This window comes from Maylandia zebra, linkage group LG11 (assembly GCF_041146795.1).
Source record: "Maylandia zebra isolate NMK-2024a linkage group LG11, Mzebra_GT3a, whole genome shotgun sequence".
Taxonomy (NCBI): domain Eukaryota; kingdom Metazoa; phylum Chordata; class Actinopteri; order Cichliformes; family Cichlidae; genus Maylandia; species Maylandia zebra.
In genome coordinates, this window is record NC_135177.1 from 30,340,072 (window position 1) to 30,354,481 (window position 14,410).

The 14,410-nt window shown below is 39.2% G+C and overlaps 1 protein-coding gene across 11 annotated transcripts in view; it reads left to right on the plus strand.

Moving 5' to 3' along the window:
* mef2d (myocyte enhancer factor 2d) overlaps positions 1-7,797 on the plus strand; it is a 105,793-nt gene extending 97,996 nt beyond the window's left edge. For all 11 annotated transcript variants that reach the window (XM_004560111.5, XM_004560112.5, XM_012921572.5 and 8 more), the window contains one exon: positions 2,390-7,797. In XM_004560111.5, coding sequence (XP_004560168.1) covers positions 2,390-2,825 — 436 coding nt within the window. In that variant the 3' untranslated portion in view covers positions 2,826-7,797. The remainder of the gene's footprint in view (positions 1-2,389) is intronic.
* Positions 7,798-14,410: the final 6,613 nt, after the last annotated feature.

A 14,410-nucleotide genomic window follows, 5' to 3' on the forward strand; every position in this document is an offset into this window, starting at 1 on the left:
TCACTGGACTGTTGACTCAGCCGTTTTCACTCGCCATAGCAACGGCACCCCTGTGGCACCATCATCCATCTACCTGTACCGTCCCGAGCCACGACACGCAGGTTTGATGAAGTGGGTACGAGAGAGACGGCGTGAGCATCGTCCTACCAAGGGATTTGTGTCGTTGTGTGTGTGTGTAGGTGTGTGTGTAGGTGTGTTTGTAAGACAGTACGGGAGGGAAGGAGCATTTTTATGTAAGGCAGGAAGAGTGCACAACTTTAAGTGTGTGTCAGACAGAGGAAGACAGCGAGCACATTTGAGTGCCACGGACCCAGATCGCCTGGAGGAGTCCTATCTTAAATTCCCCTCTCAGTCTGCCAGTAATTGAGGGAATATTAGAGATACAGTGGTGCAGATGGCTCATGATATGACATATTAGAACACACCCAAGGGGCGAAACGCAGTAATTGGGAGCTTCAAATTCAGATCCACCATGTCAAGCTGGAGGAGAGGGAAAGATAGAACGAGCCCAATCCAAAAAATCATGTCGACTGCGTTAAAAGGAGCGAGCCACACCACAGCGTCAACAGTCGGTGTCAGCCACAGTGACAGGTTCGACTCAGCCTCCAGCCAGCGGAGGAGGGTGAGGTGGTGCTGATCAAAGAGTTTTGGCAGGTAGAAGCAGAGATGGTGACAAAGACGAAAGCTTTTTGGCATATAATTGTCCTGAAGATCTTAGGGCAGCGCAGTCAAGGAGTTAGGTGTGGATTGGTTCATTTGAAAACATTTCACGTGTGAATCTAAATATTTTCTGTTTATCTGGAAAATACGTTTTATGCTGATCTAACTTACAAAACACCAAGTGAATACAATTTATCATATATAACAATAGAGCATAATTTACACTCTACTGTGACGCTCTTGGTTGGCGCTACTTGGAGGTTTAAGAGAACTGCTGATAGATTTGTAAACTAATAATAATCAAGTCAAATCAAATGTGACATAATGTTAAAATGTTCCGGGGGGAACGAACAGCACAAGAGAAATTTTGGTTTTAATGCTAAAAAAAATTATGGACAGCATGAAAAAAAGCCATTAAGGAAGGAAGATCACGCTGCTGCTTTAGTTGTCTATTTGAATATAATACCGATGCCGCTCTCATAGCATGGACCATATCGGCCGGGAAAGATGCTCTGTGGCATATGCAGCTAAAAACGAACATGGCAATGACCTTGCACACGAAAACAGAATAGAAGAGTGGAGGATGTGTAATTTGTGACCTTGTGAAAAAGATGCTCTTTTGAGTACAAGGGAAAGTAAAAGTTAGCTGCTTTCTGAGAAGGAATCAGGGGCGCACCTGGCAGAAAAAATGGACAGATGGAGATAAAAATCCACAAGCACAAAGGGAGATTTGCTCATTAAAGAGCTGTGGAAGTGGCCCAGGCATGGAGGAAAGCAACCTTACCAGATCAAGTATGACAGGATAGTATAACAGTATAGTGTTTAAAATAAAAAATAAAAAAAAAACCCTGAACCAAAAGCCTTACAGGTTGTGTGTTAATTGTAGTCTTGGTTTGCACTGCTCCTTGGTGTGCCTAAAATTTTCCCATAAGAATAAAATACAAAGTACAGCAAAGACAAAATATAACTTTAAAATAGACATGTAAAAACATTTCAATTCCAATATTTTTATATTTTTACACTGCAACAGATTTTCCCAGTTTTTTTTAATAAACATAATTTTAGCAAACAACAACTAAAATATATTTAATTTCTGTCGTACTTCTTATCATATTTAAAATGTGTGATGTCATTCTTTCATTTATTTTAGGAAACATGTTCTTTAGGCCCTTTAATAGCTGTTGTATCACAAACAAAGATATAAAACAGAGCAAATACAAAATGCAGATGTTCTTGTTTAGCTACTTGCATCCACTGAATAATGACTTGAGTATCTTTTTTGATGCTCCAGTATGATGTTCAGCTGTAGACCTTATGGGATCAAACCTAATATCCGAGTGTTTCAGCTGCATGGCTTACTGAATTTGCTTTAATGTGCCCTTAAATGTAGCCTTATCTGTTCTTTGTGTCTTTGTTCTCCATGTGCTTAAGTCCACACACGCCTTCGTGTTCCGAGTGTATAGTGTTACCTGGGTGCCTTTTGCTTGAAAATCCTGCTTTTCATTTTACAAGTCCAGCATATGTTTACTGAATTCTTTGATCCATTCATTTTAAAGCGACCATTCTTTTACAGTTTTGGCTGAGCTCTGTGTTCCATCCCTGCAAACTTTTGTCTAATGAAGATCTGCTCTCATGTACTTTTGATGGATAATACGTGTAGTTGTGTAATTTCATACTGACATAATGCTTCTTGTTCTTTTCTTTCTTCTTCTATCCGTCATTTCTCCAGGCAAGTGGGAGTACAGGGTGCCGCGCTGACAGTCAACACAAACCCCAACGTCAATATCAAGTCCGAACCCGTCTCACCAAACCGTGACCGCAGCACTCCCAGCTCCACCAGTGGGGTGGCTGGAGTTGGAGTGGGCCAGAGTCAACTCCAGGGACAAGGTCTGGTGTCCATCGCCTACCCTGGTACTCTGCGTCTTGAAGCGGGAGGCCAAGGCCGCTCACCTGTTGACAGTCTCAGCAGCAACGGCAGCTCATATGAAGGCAGCGACCGAGACGATGGCACCCAGGGTCGAGGTGGGGGTCTGGATTATCACCACCAGGTCGGCGCCGGAGCCCAGCAGCCCACCATGGTCCTTCTGCGGCCCTCATCAGCAGAGCCTCAAGAACAGGATGGGACCAACGTCAAGAGAATGAGACTGGACACCTGGGTCACATAAACGGATCGATGGACAGATGGAGGATGGAGATGTGTACTTGTGGATTGTGTACATGCCCCACCAGCTCCAGCAGGCCCAATATCCACATTGCATACGCACAGACAAAATCCACCCACCACCAACCCAGTAACCTGCTGTCTACACAGTAAACCTCACATGGATACATACATGACACAAGCATGCTAACATACTCGCACACTCGGACACTCACTCGTATAGCAATGTGCAGTCACGTTTGAACTGTAATGTATTCTCACTGACATACACCAAACCCAACAAGACCAGGAATTATTTATCAAAAAAAAAGACCATGCTGCGCATCATTCAGCTGGATTCGGATAGAAGTGAATGAGTTTGTAATCAGGCTGCAGTGGTTAGGAACTGTGGCCTGATTAAATTTGGCCACATGGACTTCTTGACAGTTTCTGGAAAAGCAGACAAGCCAAACTTGGTTTCCCAGCATGCCCCTGCCATGATTCACGGCTGGTGGCAATCTCTCACCTTCATATCTTTACTGTCTGGTAGGTTTTGATCAAATATGACAGCGCTGTATTAAAACGGTGCCGCCAACGAGTCCACATCGATGTACACATCCGCCCATCCACAGTTGTATTGCTATCACTCTAGATTTTTGTTTGTTTTCTAAGAGGAGCAACTGTGCTCTTTTATTTTATTTTATTTTTCTTCTTCTTCTTCCTTTTCTTTTTTTTAAAGCGTGGAGTTTTGTCCCTCTGTCTTGACTGTTGACATTTAGAGTTTGGATTCATTTTGAATATGAAGACACTAAAAGAATAACTTGCCTCCCTTCTCAGTCAAGTCGGCGGCTCCATCAACATGGCCGGCATTGGGTCCTGTACAAGAATGGCGACCACCAGGGGTCTTTATTTAATCAGAACCACGCAGACCAGCTGTAAAACGAGGAACGTGATTTGTTGCCGAGGTAAAAGACTGCTTTTCTTTGAATCAGGGACGAGCTGCCACAGCTCAACGACACATGACGCAGATTCTCCTCGTTTCGCCCACATCGTGTCAACTACAGATGCTGAGAAAGGTGTGTGTTTGGTTTGTTTGTGTGCGTGTGTGTGTATACGGGTTTGTTACCTCAACTGGTTGTTTTCTTTTTTGCTTTTTTGCTTTTTTTTTTTTTTTTTTTTTTTAAACCAAGTGAATTTGGATAAATCTTCACTTTCAATTTCATCCTTGAACACACACCTGCAACGCACACAGGTGAAATTATTTTTGTGAGCAATTCATGTTTTGAATAGATAGCTGATGTTCAAAGAGGAGAATCGTGAGGTACCATGTATATAAGCAATCTGTAACCTTTGTGGCTTTTGTGTGACAGGGATAAGGTTTTTTTTTTCTTTTGAAGGTTAAAAAAAAAAATCATATTCAAGTATATATTTAAACAGCTTCAGGCGGTAGCAAGGGCAGCTCTGCATTTGGGGCAAGAGACTAGACCAGACGACAGGGATTGTATATATAAACTATATATTCGGCAGGATATCCCTTAAGGAAGTGAAAAAAAACAAAAACAAACAAACATTGATTCTCAGTGGATCTGTCTCTTTTATATTATTATTATTTATGTGTGTATATAAAGTGTAATATGTGGACGAGCCCAGAGAGGGTGTTGTAGAGGCAGGAAGGGAAGACGTAGCCGTGGTGACTCGGACTGTTTAGAGTGAGCAATGATTAGGACTCTGTTGCTGATGGAGGGCACTTTACCTTAACTCCCACCTCTGACACGCACGCACAGCACGCACACACTAGAGTTAGACTGATGTATTTGGCTGGATAACAACCTAAAAATGGCAGGTACATGTAACATATTGCAATTTTTATTTATTTCTCAAAATTCTCTTTTGATGTAGTTTAATTTAAGTAATTTACAAGCTACAGTAAGGGTCTCAGTGTGGTTGCCTAATTGGAGCAATTTAATTAATTAAATTAATAATTCAATAATTGCAAGAGTCAATATATTAAGTTAATAGATTGAAGCAGTTTTTTAAATGAGACTTCTTATTCCCATTTCCAGCTCCAGATTTTCAAACTTAAAGTTTATCAGGGTAGCTTTGCATGACTCACAGTTCAAATAAATCCTTGTATATCTTTTTTGCAGACCCTCAGTTTATCAACTCTGTGAAAGCAGCCTCCCCTCTCCCTTTAAGCCAACTACTTTTTCTTTTCTATTTGCCTGCCCCTCACAAGAAAAAGACTTGGAATAGCAGGTAGGTGGCCATGGCCAGTGCTTTGTGTCTCAAATGACTGCTGCAACTGGCTTTGTAAAGAACCAAGAGTAGAAAACAAAAATCGAACATTTAGGGCTGAAAGGATTGGATATGTTTAGTGTGAGCTGCATACGTTGGATAGAAAGCAAGGAAAAGGATCATAAGTCCAATTTAAGGAGTTGTTTACATTTTTTTTTTTTCAAACAAAAGAGTTATGTTGTATAAAAATTGGAACAGAAATTTTCTTATAGCTGTGTAGCACTGTCTACGTCAAATTCAGTTACTAATTGTAAATCTTTCAAAGTCATTGCTGATGTAGTTTCATCTTTCAAATGAATCTTTTATGGAAGCATTTATTTGAAACCTGCTAAAAACTAAAGATTAGTAAAAACAAAAAACAAAAAAAATGCCATTCCTATTGTATCATTTAGCTAAATTAAACTTTACTGGAATTTTTCCTCGTGCAGCGACTGCCAAATATTGGGTATTTTGTGCAACTTGATGCAAAAGATTATTATCCGCTACCACCATATCAGTCAAACTCTAGAATAAATACATAGTTTATGATTAAGCAAGCCAAGGATTTCCCTGATCCCTCTTTTTTTTTTTTTCTTCTTCTCCTTTTAGAGGTTTACCTTTTCCTCCAATTAAAAGCCATGTTTCTATATTTAAAGGATCTCTCCTTCGCCTGTCACTGGTTGGCTGCAGTTTTATATTATGGAGAGTTTAAGAAGACTATGAAGGAAAAGAGAAGTGAAGGATGTAATTTTTCTACTCTATAAAGGTGGCAACGGTTGATTTAGGTTTTTCTTTTTCTTTTTAAACGTGGTGGTCAAAAGTGCAAATTCATGTATTTATTTTTCCTAAAAGCACTCTCAGCCTCCGTCCATTTGCTTGTTAAAAGCACTGGCGTTTGGGTGTCGTTCGTCGCTAAGCCGGAGGTTTCAGAATGACTCTTGATCTTTTAATGACTACCTCCCAAATCCAACGCAGACTTGTCGACTTTAGGTTTTACCGCATCCAGCCACCACATCCTTCTCATGGGCAGGCCCTCGTCACCTCTCTCTCACCCCTGTCACTCACTTGTTTTTTTTTTTTTTCTCCCCTCCTCTCTGGAAGCTTAATCTTACACCCAGACAAACAAACACACGCACACATTTCATTACACACTCCTCTTCTGTTTACTCCGTCCAGATAGCGGGTGTCAGCGCTGAAATGACAAGTCAAATTATTTTGGGGTCATTTCCATGAGAAACACAACCACCACAAACCCCCCTCCCAACTCTATTCGACTTGCAGCTTCATCCCACACACTACTGCCATCATCCGCCCTTCAGTTCATCAGTGATTTCTCATTTCCTTTTTCTCCGTCTGTCACTCACTCACTCACTCACTCACTCACCCCCCCCCCCCCCCCCCCCCCCCCACACACACACACACACACACACACACATTCATCCTCTGTGACAAGTCTGAGTGTCAATATTGCTTTTCTGAGTGCTTGGCAGAGTTAACATAAATCCCCAGAGTGTAAACACTTTGACAGTTAAGACTGTTGTGCCCTGAGCTTCGAACAAAAAAAAAAAAAAAGAGAAACAAAAAAAGTCTGCAAGTTGTTATGTTTCGTCCAAGAAATGAGATTGTTTGTGAGCAGGCAGGTGAGAGCCCTCGTGAAGCCCTAACATGTTCTTTAGAACAACACTAGGGGTCGCTGTAATCACACAACAGACAATCGTGCTGAGAAGCCGTTCTAAGAACTTGCATCCCCCCCTGAAAGAGAGATATATGCTCCTGTACAATGATGTTTAGAAGTCTCACTCACTTTCCAGTGTTAATTTGTGCTGGTGACAGTCTGTTTTTAATTGTTCTCTGACAATTGATATTATTGTTATTATTATTCTTATCATCATTACCACAGCCACACTGATAGTAGCTGTCATGATGATATAGGTTTCTGCATTTTCTTTTTCTTTTTTTTTTGTTGTTGTTTTTGTTTTTTTGTTTTTTTGTGTAGGTTAGACCTCTTGTTTTCTTTGGAATTTTATTTTATTATATAAGAATATTCTATAAATATATTTTTGTTTTCATTTTTTGGGATTTTTCTTTCTTCTTCAACAAGGGTGTTACTAATGTTGCACGATTTTTATGACACGTAACAAGCAACACACGAGTAGTGATATTAGTTTCCACGTGTGGCTGTGGATGGAATCGCTGATTGAGTCGACAAATCGCTTCAATGCTGCAAAACTTTGAGTCCAATGTACAAACCTCTGAGTCTAAAGGGGGTGGGGCAGCGTGACACGTCTAACTTATTTCTGACCAGACACAATTATGTCAATGCATGGGCGTTTCAAAACAACAGAAGTGTGAATCATGTTATAGGAAATAAAATGTAATATTGACACAAAAACACATCACACAGGATTACATAAAAAAAAAAAAGTGAAATTAAAGAAAAAAAAGTTTAAATAAATTATAGCTAATATATTGTGTTCGGCTAGTCTGCTTTTTTGTTGTAAAGATAATTTTGTTTTTGTTTTTGGAGAATGATATACAATTTGTGTATATTTTCATAAATAAAGTATGCACTGATATGTTATTACAAATTCTATACTGCTTTTACAAAAAAAAGTGTTTGTTATTGTACCAAAGTATCCATTGGTCCCCTCTTACCCTCCCCTTTTTGCGTATGTTTTACCGTATTTTATATATTAAATAGACGAGTTGACCTACAGAAAAAAGTTTGAGTTTGTGTAACTTATTTGGATTCCTTTTTCTTAGTCTGATTTGATGCATCATGGTGTTGCCACCACTAGAGGGCACCAGAGTGTTTGGTATTAGTGTTTGTCTCCAGTTTTCAGAGGCTTAAAAGTAACAGGACAGACCAATATGATTTTAAATATATGGAGTGATTTTAACACTTGGATGAAACTTCTTTGTTATCAGTGACTGATTAAGTGTAGATGTCTGCATAGCAATGGCTGTAATACCTAAACAGTTAATGCAACAGTTTTGTTAAAACCTGTTAAATTAAAGCTACAAGTCTGTGTTTCAGACACATCTTAAGTTCTCATTTTAAAAACAATGTGACAGTATACAGAGTGCGTGTCATTCTCAAAATACTTATGGACTTACAGTACTGTACAAAAGTTAGAAAAAATACAAGAGTATTTGAGTCCGGGGAAGCTAAATATAGAGAAATGAGGGGTGGCCTGAGAGTTTTGCACAGTGCTGTAACTGCCACTAAGTGCAGAGCAATAAAATGTGATGTGTGACTGCTCCGCAAAGGAAAAATATTCACAGCTTTTGTGGGGTTTTTCCACATTTGAACCCAATGATAAAGGACAGATAAAGCTAAATGTTTCAGAAAATTTCTTTTATTTATATTGAGCCATCTGAAACTAATCGCATATATACATGAATAGAAAACTTACTCTGTCTTCCTCCCAGAGTCCAAAGACATCCATGTTAAGTTAATTAGTGATTTTAAATAGGCTGTAGGTGTGAATGAGAGCCTCAATAGTTGACTGTCTCTCTGTGTTAACCCTGTGATAGACTGGTGATCTGTCCGAGCTGTACCCCACCTCTTGCCCTATGACAGCTGGGACAGGCCCTAGCTCAGCCACAATCCTGAATTAGATAAGCGGAAGAAGATGGATGGATGGTGCTTAAGAACAATTTGGCAGGGTGGTTTCCTGCTCCCTGTTGATTCCAGTCTAGTGTTTAAAGTGAAGTCATCTGTTTCCAAGAAAAGTGGCACAATACACTAAACACTGAGCTGAAGCTTTTAACCATTAAATATAAGAAGCAGCCTGCCTAGTGGATGCAATCTACTTCTAAAGAGGGTTTTAAAAATATGTTAGTACATTTGAACTTACTTGACTTTCTAAAACAACATGCTGATTTCCTGGAGTTAAATCGCAAGAAAACAATTTGTCCAATTATCTTAATATAACAAGCAATTATTCCTTCATCTCAACATATGTCTCAAAATCAAAGATAATTGCTTTGTGATGATGGGTAAACAAAGCTTTACAGTATGTGGTATCAAAGGATAATTATTTGGCGATTACAGGAAAAACAATGTATGACAACTTTAATGAGCTTCAGAAACACAAGAGAAATAATTAGACGCACACCTTCCCAAGCTCATTCTACTTGCCAGTGTGTTAAAGTCTATTTTTATTTCGCAGCCTACAAACTGAGAGTGCAGCAGAGTGATTTGCAAAAGTGCGATTGGAAGTACATCTGGAAGATGTGATGAGCGTATAAAATTATATTTGAAACAAATTAACAATACAGCTAAATAAATGTTTCTACACATGTCTATATTATCCATAGTCAGCTGTTGCTTTGCACATATATATCCCACAGTTAACAATTTGTGTTAACATCTGTATCTGGAAAGCAATAATGCTACTTGGTGGCGCCATACTGTATGGATTCACACATTCCCCTAACAAAAACACACCTGCTTCAGTCTCAAGAGGAGATCCAATTCCCTTGGGGATTGTGTCAGGAAAGGCATCTGGCATAAAAATCTGCCAGGTCAAATATGTGGAGCTACTTTCCATGAATAGCAGCATCTTACACAGCTGCTTTCAGGAGCATTTGCATGTAGCTATGTAACTGTAGATCACAATGTGCCCACGAATTCAAATGATTTCAACGTGAAAACATGCCAACATGAACTTTTTTCTGAGTATTTTTTTTTTTTTTCAAGAAATAAACCTGAGGGATAAATGACGCAATCGCAGAAGTGCCAAAACCTGTAGTTCCTCACTCGAAAAGCCTTAGTGTTCTCCACTTTGAAGAAATCCAGTCTGCACAGGTCTGCACAACAGATCGCTACATTCCCTGGACACTTTATGAGGTACACATTGCTAATAATGGGATGGATTCTCTTTTGCTTTTAGAATTCCTTTAATTATTTGTGGCATAGATTCAACAAGGTGATTTTAGTTCACATTAACATGAAATCATCAAAAATTTGTACCAAGCAAAGTGTTAAAGAAACTATGCCAGTATTTAATATTGCTGATATATAGTACCAGGCTTGTACAAACCAAGTAAATGTGTATTTTATAAACCCCAATATGGATATTTCTCTCTCTCTTTTTAAATATGTTTTTTAAGATGTTTCTTTATATGAATGTACAGTACAGCACTAAAGTGATAAAGAGGAAGATCACAGCCTGCTTTTTCTGTCAGGGGGTAGAGTAGTGATGTCTGTAATTAGTCGTAGCATTCCTTTTTTCTTACGAATGGGCTTCAGGACAAAAAGACATTTAAATAGTTGGTTGGGTATGTGAGACAAAAAGGGGATACCCACACAATTGCTCAACCAACCCAACTCAGGACTGCTTGAACTGACCGCAGGCTGTCATCTGGCACGTTCAGCTGGCTTGTCCACAGCAATGATCAGGTGCATGTCTCAGATAGACTCATATTCTCCTGGCTCAAGAGGCTGCTAATAATAACCACACACGCCCTCAGACAGATCAGTCAAAAGTCATATTGGACAGTCCAGGCATTGTCTGCGAGACATACAACCCCACTTCCTACTGCTGAGTCATGAAGGCAGCCATTTTCTGACTGTAATCATATCTTTCTAGAGCTTACTGTTCACTGTGTGATTTGAATATGTATAGTAAAAAAAAAACTATACGTGTGATTTTTAAATTTTGTGTTCAGAGTGTAATTTGAGGTTGATCAGAAAATGAGAAGTGAAAGAATTATGACTCAGCTTCTTCCCCTTTACCTCTTATATGTGTCTCTGTGTTTATGGGAGTGGACTGTCGGGCAGCTAAAGTCTAACTTCATTTCTGCGCACTAACTGAATTACTGTGTGGACATCTGGCAGAAACACACAAAGCTATATCAATAGAGGAACTGAACCACCTCTCCTCTGCCTACGCCTCATTCACCTAACGCTGAACTGGACATAAAATATTATAATATCTAATAATCAACTCATAGAAACATGAAATGAATATGGAGATATGGATGTAATTTGTAGGACTGTATAATTCTTGTATATATGTATAATATCAGATGAGATCACATTAAATGGTTTCTGAAGCATTTAATATAATTTTATTAAAAAGTGAATGGACATTTGAATCTGTCATTTTGTGAAGACTACAATAGCTTCTACTACTATTCAACCAGCTGAATATGAACTCAGAACTACAGGTCACAACTTTTGCTAATATTGTTCTCGTGGAGGATTAGAGCTTTGATTCCTGTGTCATTCCTGCAGTCTCACTCATCCTAGATTATTAAAGCAACTTGCAGCTGTCATCAGCAGATTGCACAGCGCGGTGCAACTTCTGTTCTATTTTAACACTGCCTGGAGCCTGATGGTTTGATAGGTAGGATATGATAGTGATATAATATGCTCAAGAGTCTTTAAGCCTTGTCCACACACAGATAGATGCTTCTGTTTAGGCAGGACAGAGCAGGGTTGAGATGCATATGGAATATTTGTTTTAGAGGAACAAGGTGGAGAAAATGAAAAACAAGTGTAATACTTAGAGGAGATAAAGAATAGATCATTGGAGTGCAACAAGAACCTAATGACTTACTAATAATATTGGCTTTAGAGGGTCTTATGAGTTAGTCAATGTAACAAAACATAGAAAGTTAACATACTGTGCATGGTCTGATCTCCAGAAGTGTAACAAGAAGTAGCAGCACAATACTGACCACACCCAGCTAAAAACATTCAACTTGAGTTTGCAGTTTGGGTTTAAGGAGTTGGTTTGCATGACTTTAGCTTGTATAAGTGGGGTAGGTTTACCTCAGGTGGTGGAGCAGGTCATCTACTAAAGGTTGGTAGTTTGATCCCTGGCTGCTCCATTCTGCTCTCCAATGAGGCAAATTGTGTAAAGAGCCTTGAGTGCTCAGAGTATAAAAGTGTTATATAACATCATATATAAGAATTAGTCCATTTACCATTTAAATTTTGCATACAGGCATTGTTGTATATGTTAATTAACAGGAAGTTCATGCTGGAACTCATCTCTGCTGACGGTAACATGATTTTGTTGTTTATTCAGTTGTCGGGTTTTAAGCTTGTCAGAGACGTGTGGGGATTTGTGTTTTAAGCATTTAGTTTATGTTTTATGTGATGATCAGGTTAGACTAATTGTAAGCAAATTAGCTTTGGTTTCTAAATTATTGTAGCACATTAATAAATTACAGTTATGAGGTCAGTGGCCTGAGTGTTAACAGGACAAATATTTCTTTAGTTTGTGACAATAAAAAAAACAACTGCGTAGAGAAAGTGTTTAAAATGTAAAGTGGGTGAGAGATTCTCTGTTGAGAATCTGAACCAGCAGTTTCACCTTTTTCATTGTTTTATGATAATTTATTCAGCACTGAATAACACAGCAAGACATCTCACAACTGAGCAAGATTCAGTGCTTATATTTATGGTCCCCAGAGAAAAACTATTCATTGATATTATTGATGACATCCTTTGATACTATGCAAGTTAACGCTCTGTGCACATCACCATTTTCCATTTGGGGGATTGATTAAGGATAAAATTAAAGATAGCATAGCATAATATCTAATAGCAATATTAAATTGATTGTTTGAATTTGAAAAGCAAATTTATGACCTCAGAAAACAGACACTTGAATTTCTTTGGCTTGTGTCTCATGCATTTATTTTAAAGACAGCTGCATGTGACACAATGGATGAGTGTTGATTTATCTCTTGCTGGACTTTAACATTGGCACCATCTGTTTACTTAGGCTATATGGCTCATATGTCCATGATGTCTTTCATGATGTAAAGGTGGTCTGAAGTGGGAGAAACCTCTTCCTTCTCAGTCTGGCTCTGTAGCTGGCTCCTCCATTATTCATACCAATCAAGAGTAAATCAATGGAGATGGATGGTGGTTAGCAGATGACAACTGGGGCACATGTGTGCAAGTACTACCACAAAGAGTTCAATTCTCTTATAATGGATTTGTAGAAACACACCTCCCCCATGTTAATCAACAGTGACCAATAATCAATAATTGGTCACAGCTGGACCTTTGGTTAACAGTGTTAAAACTAACAAAGAATTTCACTCAAATTGTATGTATTCCTTTAAGGTAGTTGCCCTTTAGAGAATAAAATTATGGCAGAAATCCAGAGAAAGTACCTGTGGTTCAGTTTGCAAGAAACTGGAACACAGCACAAATTAAACCCACCACAACTGGCTCTAAAAGTATTTTGTGTTTCTTATGGTCTGCGGGGTACCCAAACATACTGTAGTTGTGCTGATAACTTACCTCAAACACAACAATACTTCATTAGTAGCCCAGATTGTGATCACTAGGGAGCTTGTTAGTCAAAACTTGGAATGGAGTATACACATGTTGTTGACAGTATGTTTAACCCTCAGCAACAAGGTTTTTCTATGTTAAGCTGCCAAGGAATATAATGATTCATGCTGCCATCAAAAGACAAATCCAACCACGAAGATGAATAGTGGTCACCGCTGATTTGTGCCAAGTTTCTTCAAATCTGAAAACAGAGACAGGCTTACTTTAACTACACAGACACTTGCATATGTGCAACGTCAAAATTTAAAAAGGGGAGATACCAATATGTCACATTTTAATTATTAAACATAATGTGGTTTGTAGTCATCAAATAGCAAAAACTATGCTATGTGAATAGCTTTGTAACAGATCTTAAATAATGAAATAGTGAAATAAGTGAAATTAATGCACAGATGGGACACAAGCCCAAATCAACTCCATTTAGCGAATGTCTCAGCTTATGTGTAGTTGCTCTTGCTGTTCTCCTCTTAACAGATTAATACATTTCTTCTAGTTTTATTTAGTGACTGAAGAGAGAATGTCTTTGGTAGAACAGCTCTATTGATGGGTGGAGAATAGGAGCATGCCAGACAGCTGCTGTAATGCCATTCCAGCTCTTCAGCTTTGTCATCCTGAATGCAACCGTCCGCAGTTTCCTTCCTAACTGAATCTCCCATTGGGCAGATATGGGCAGTGAGGAGGCGAGCACCCACTGAAATAGCCATCATTGTTCGGTAAACTGACTAATGAAAGACATGAGGGGGGTAGGGGGAGTGGGGGCGGGGTTGTGAAGGAGAGGAGATGAGGTCATACATTGTTCTCTTTCGTACTTTTCCCCTGGTCGCCTCATGGGATGGCTGCATGCTTGCGGAGACCCTCGGTGGTGCTTTGTTGTCTCGCCTGCTTCGAGGTCAGTGAAAACTGGGCTGTTGCCAAGTCCAGGCACATACGAGCTTTACTCCCTTCTTCTATGCAAACCCCAAAGGAAATGGAGATGGATGTTGCTGGAAGGTGGCAAGCAGCTGCTTTTC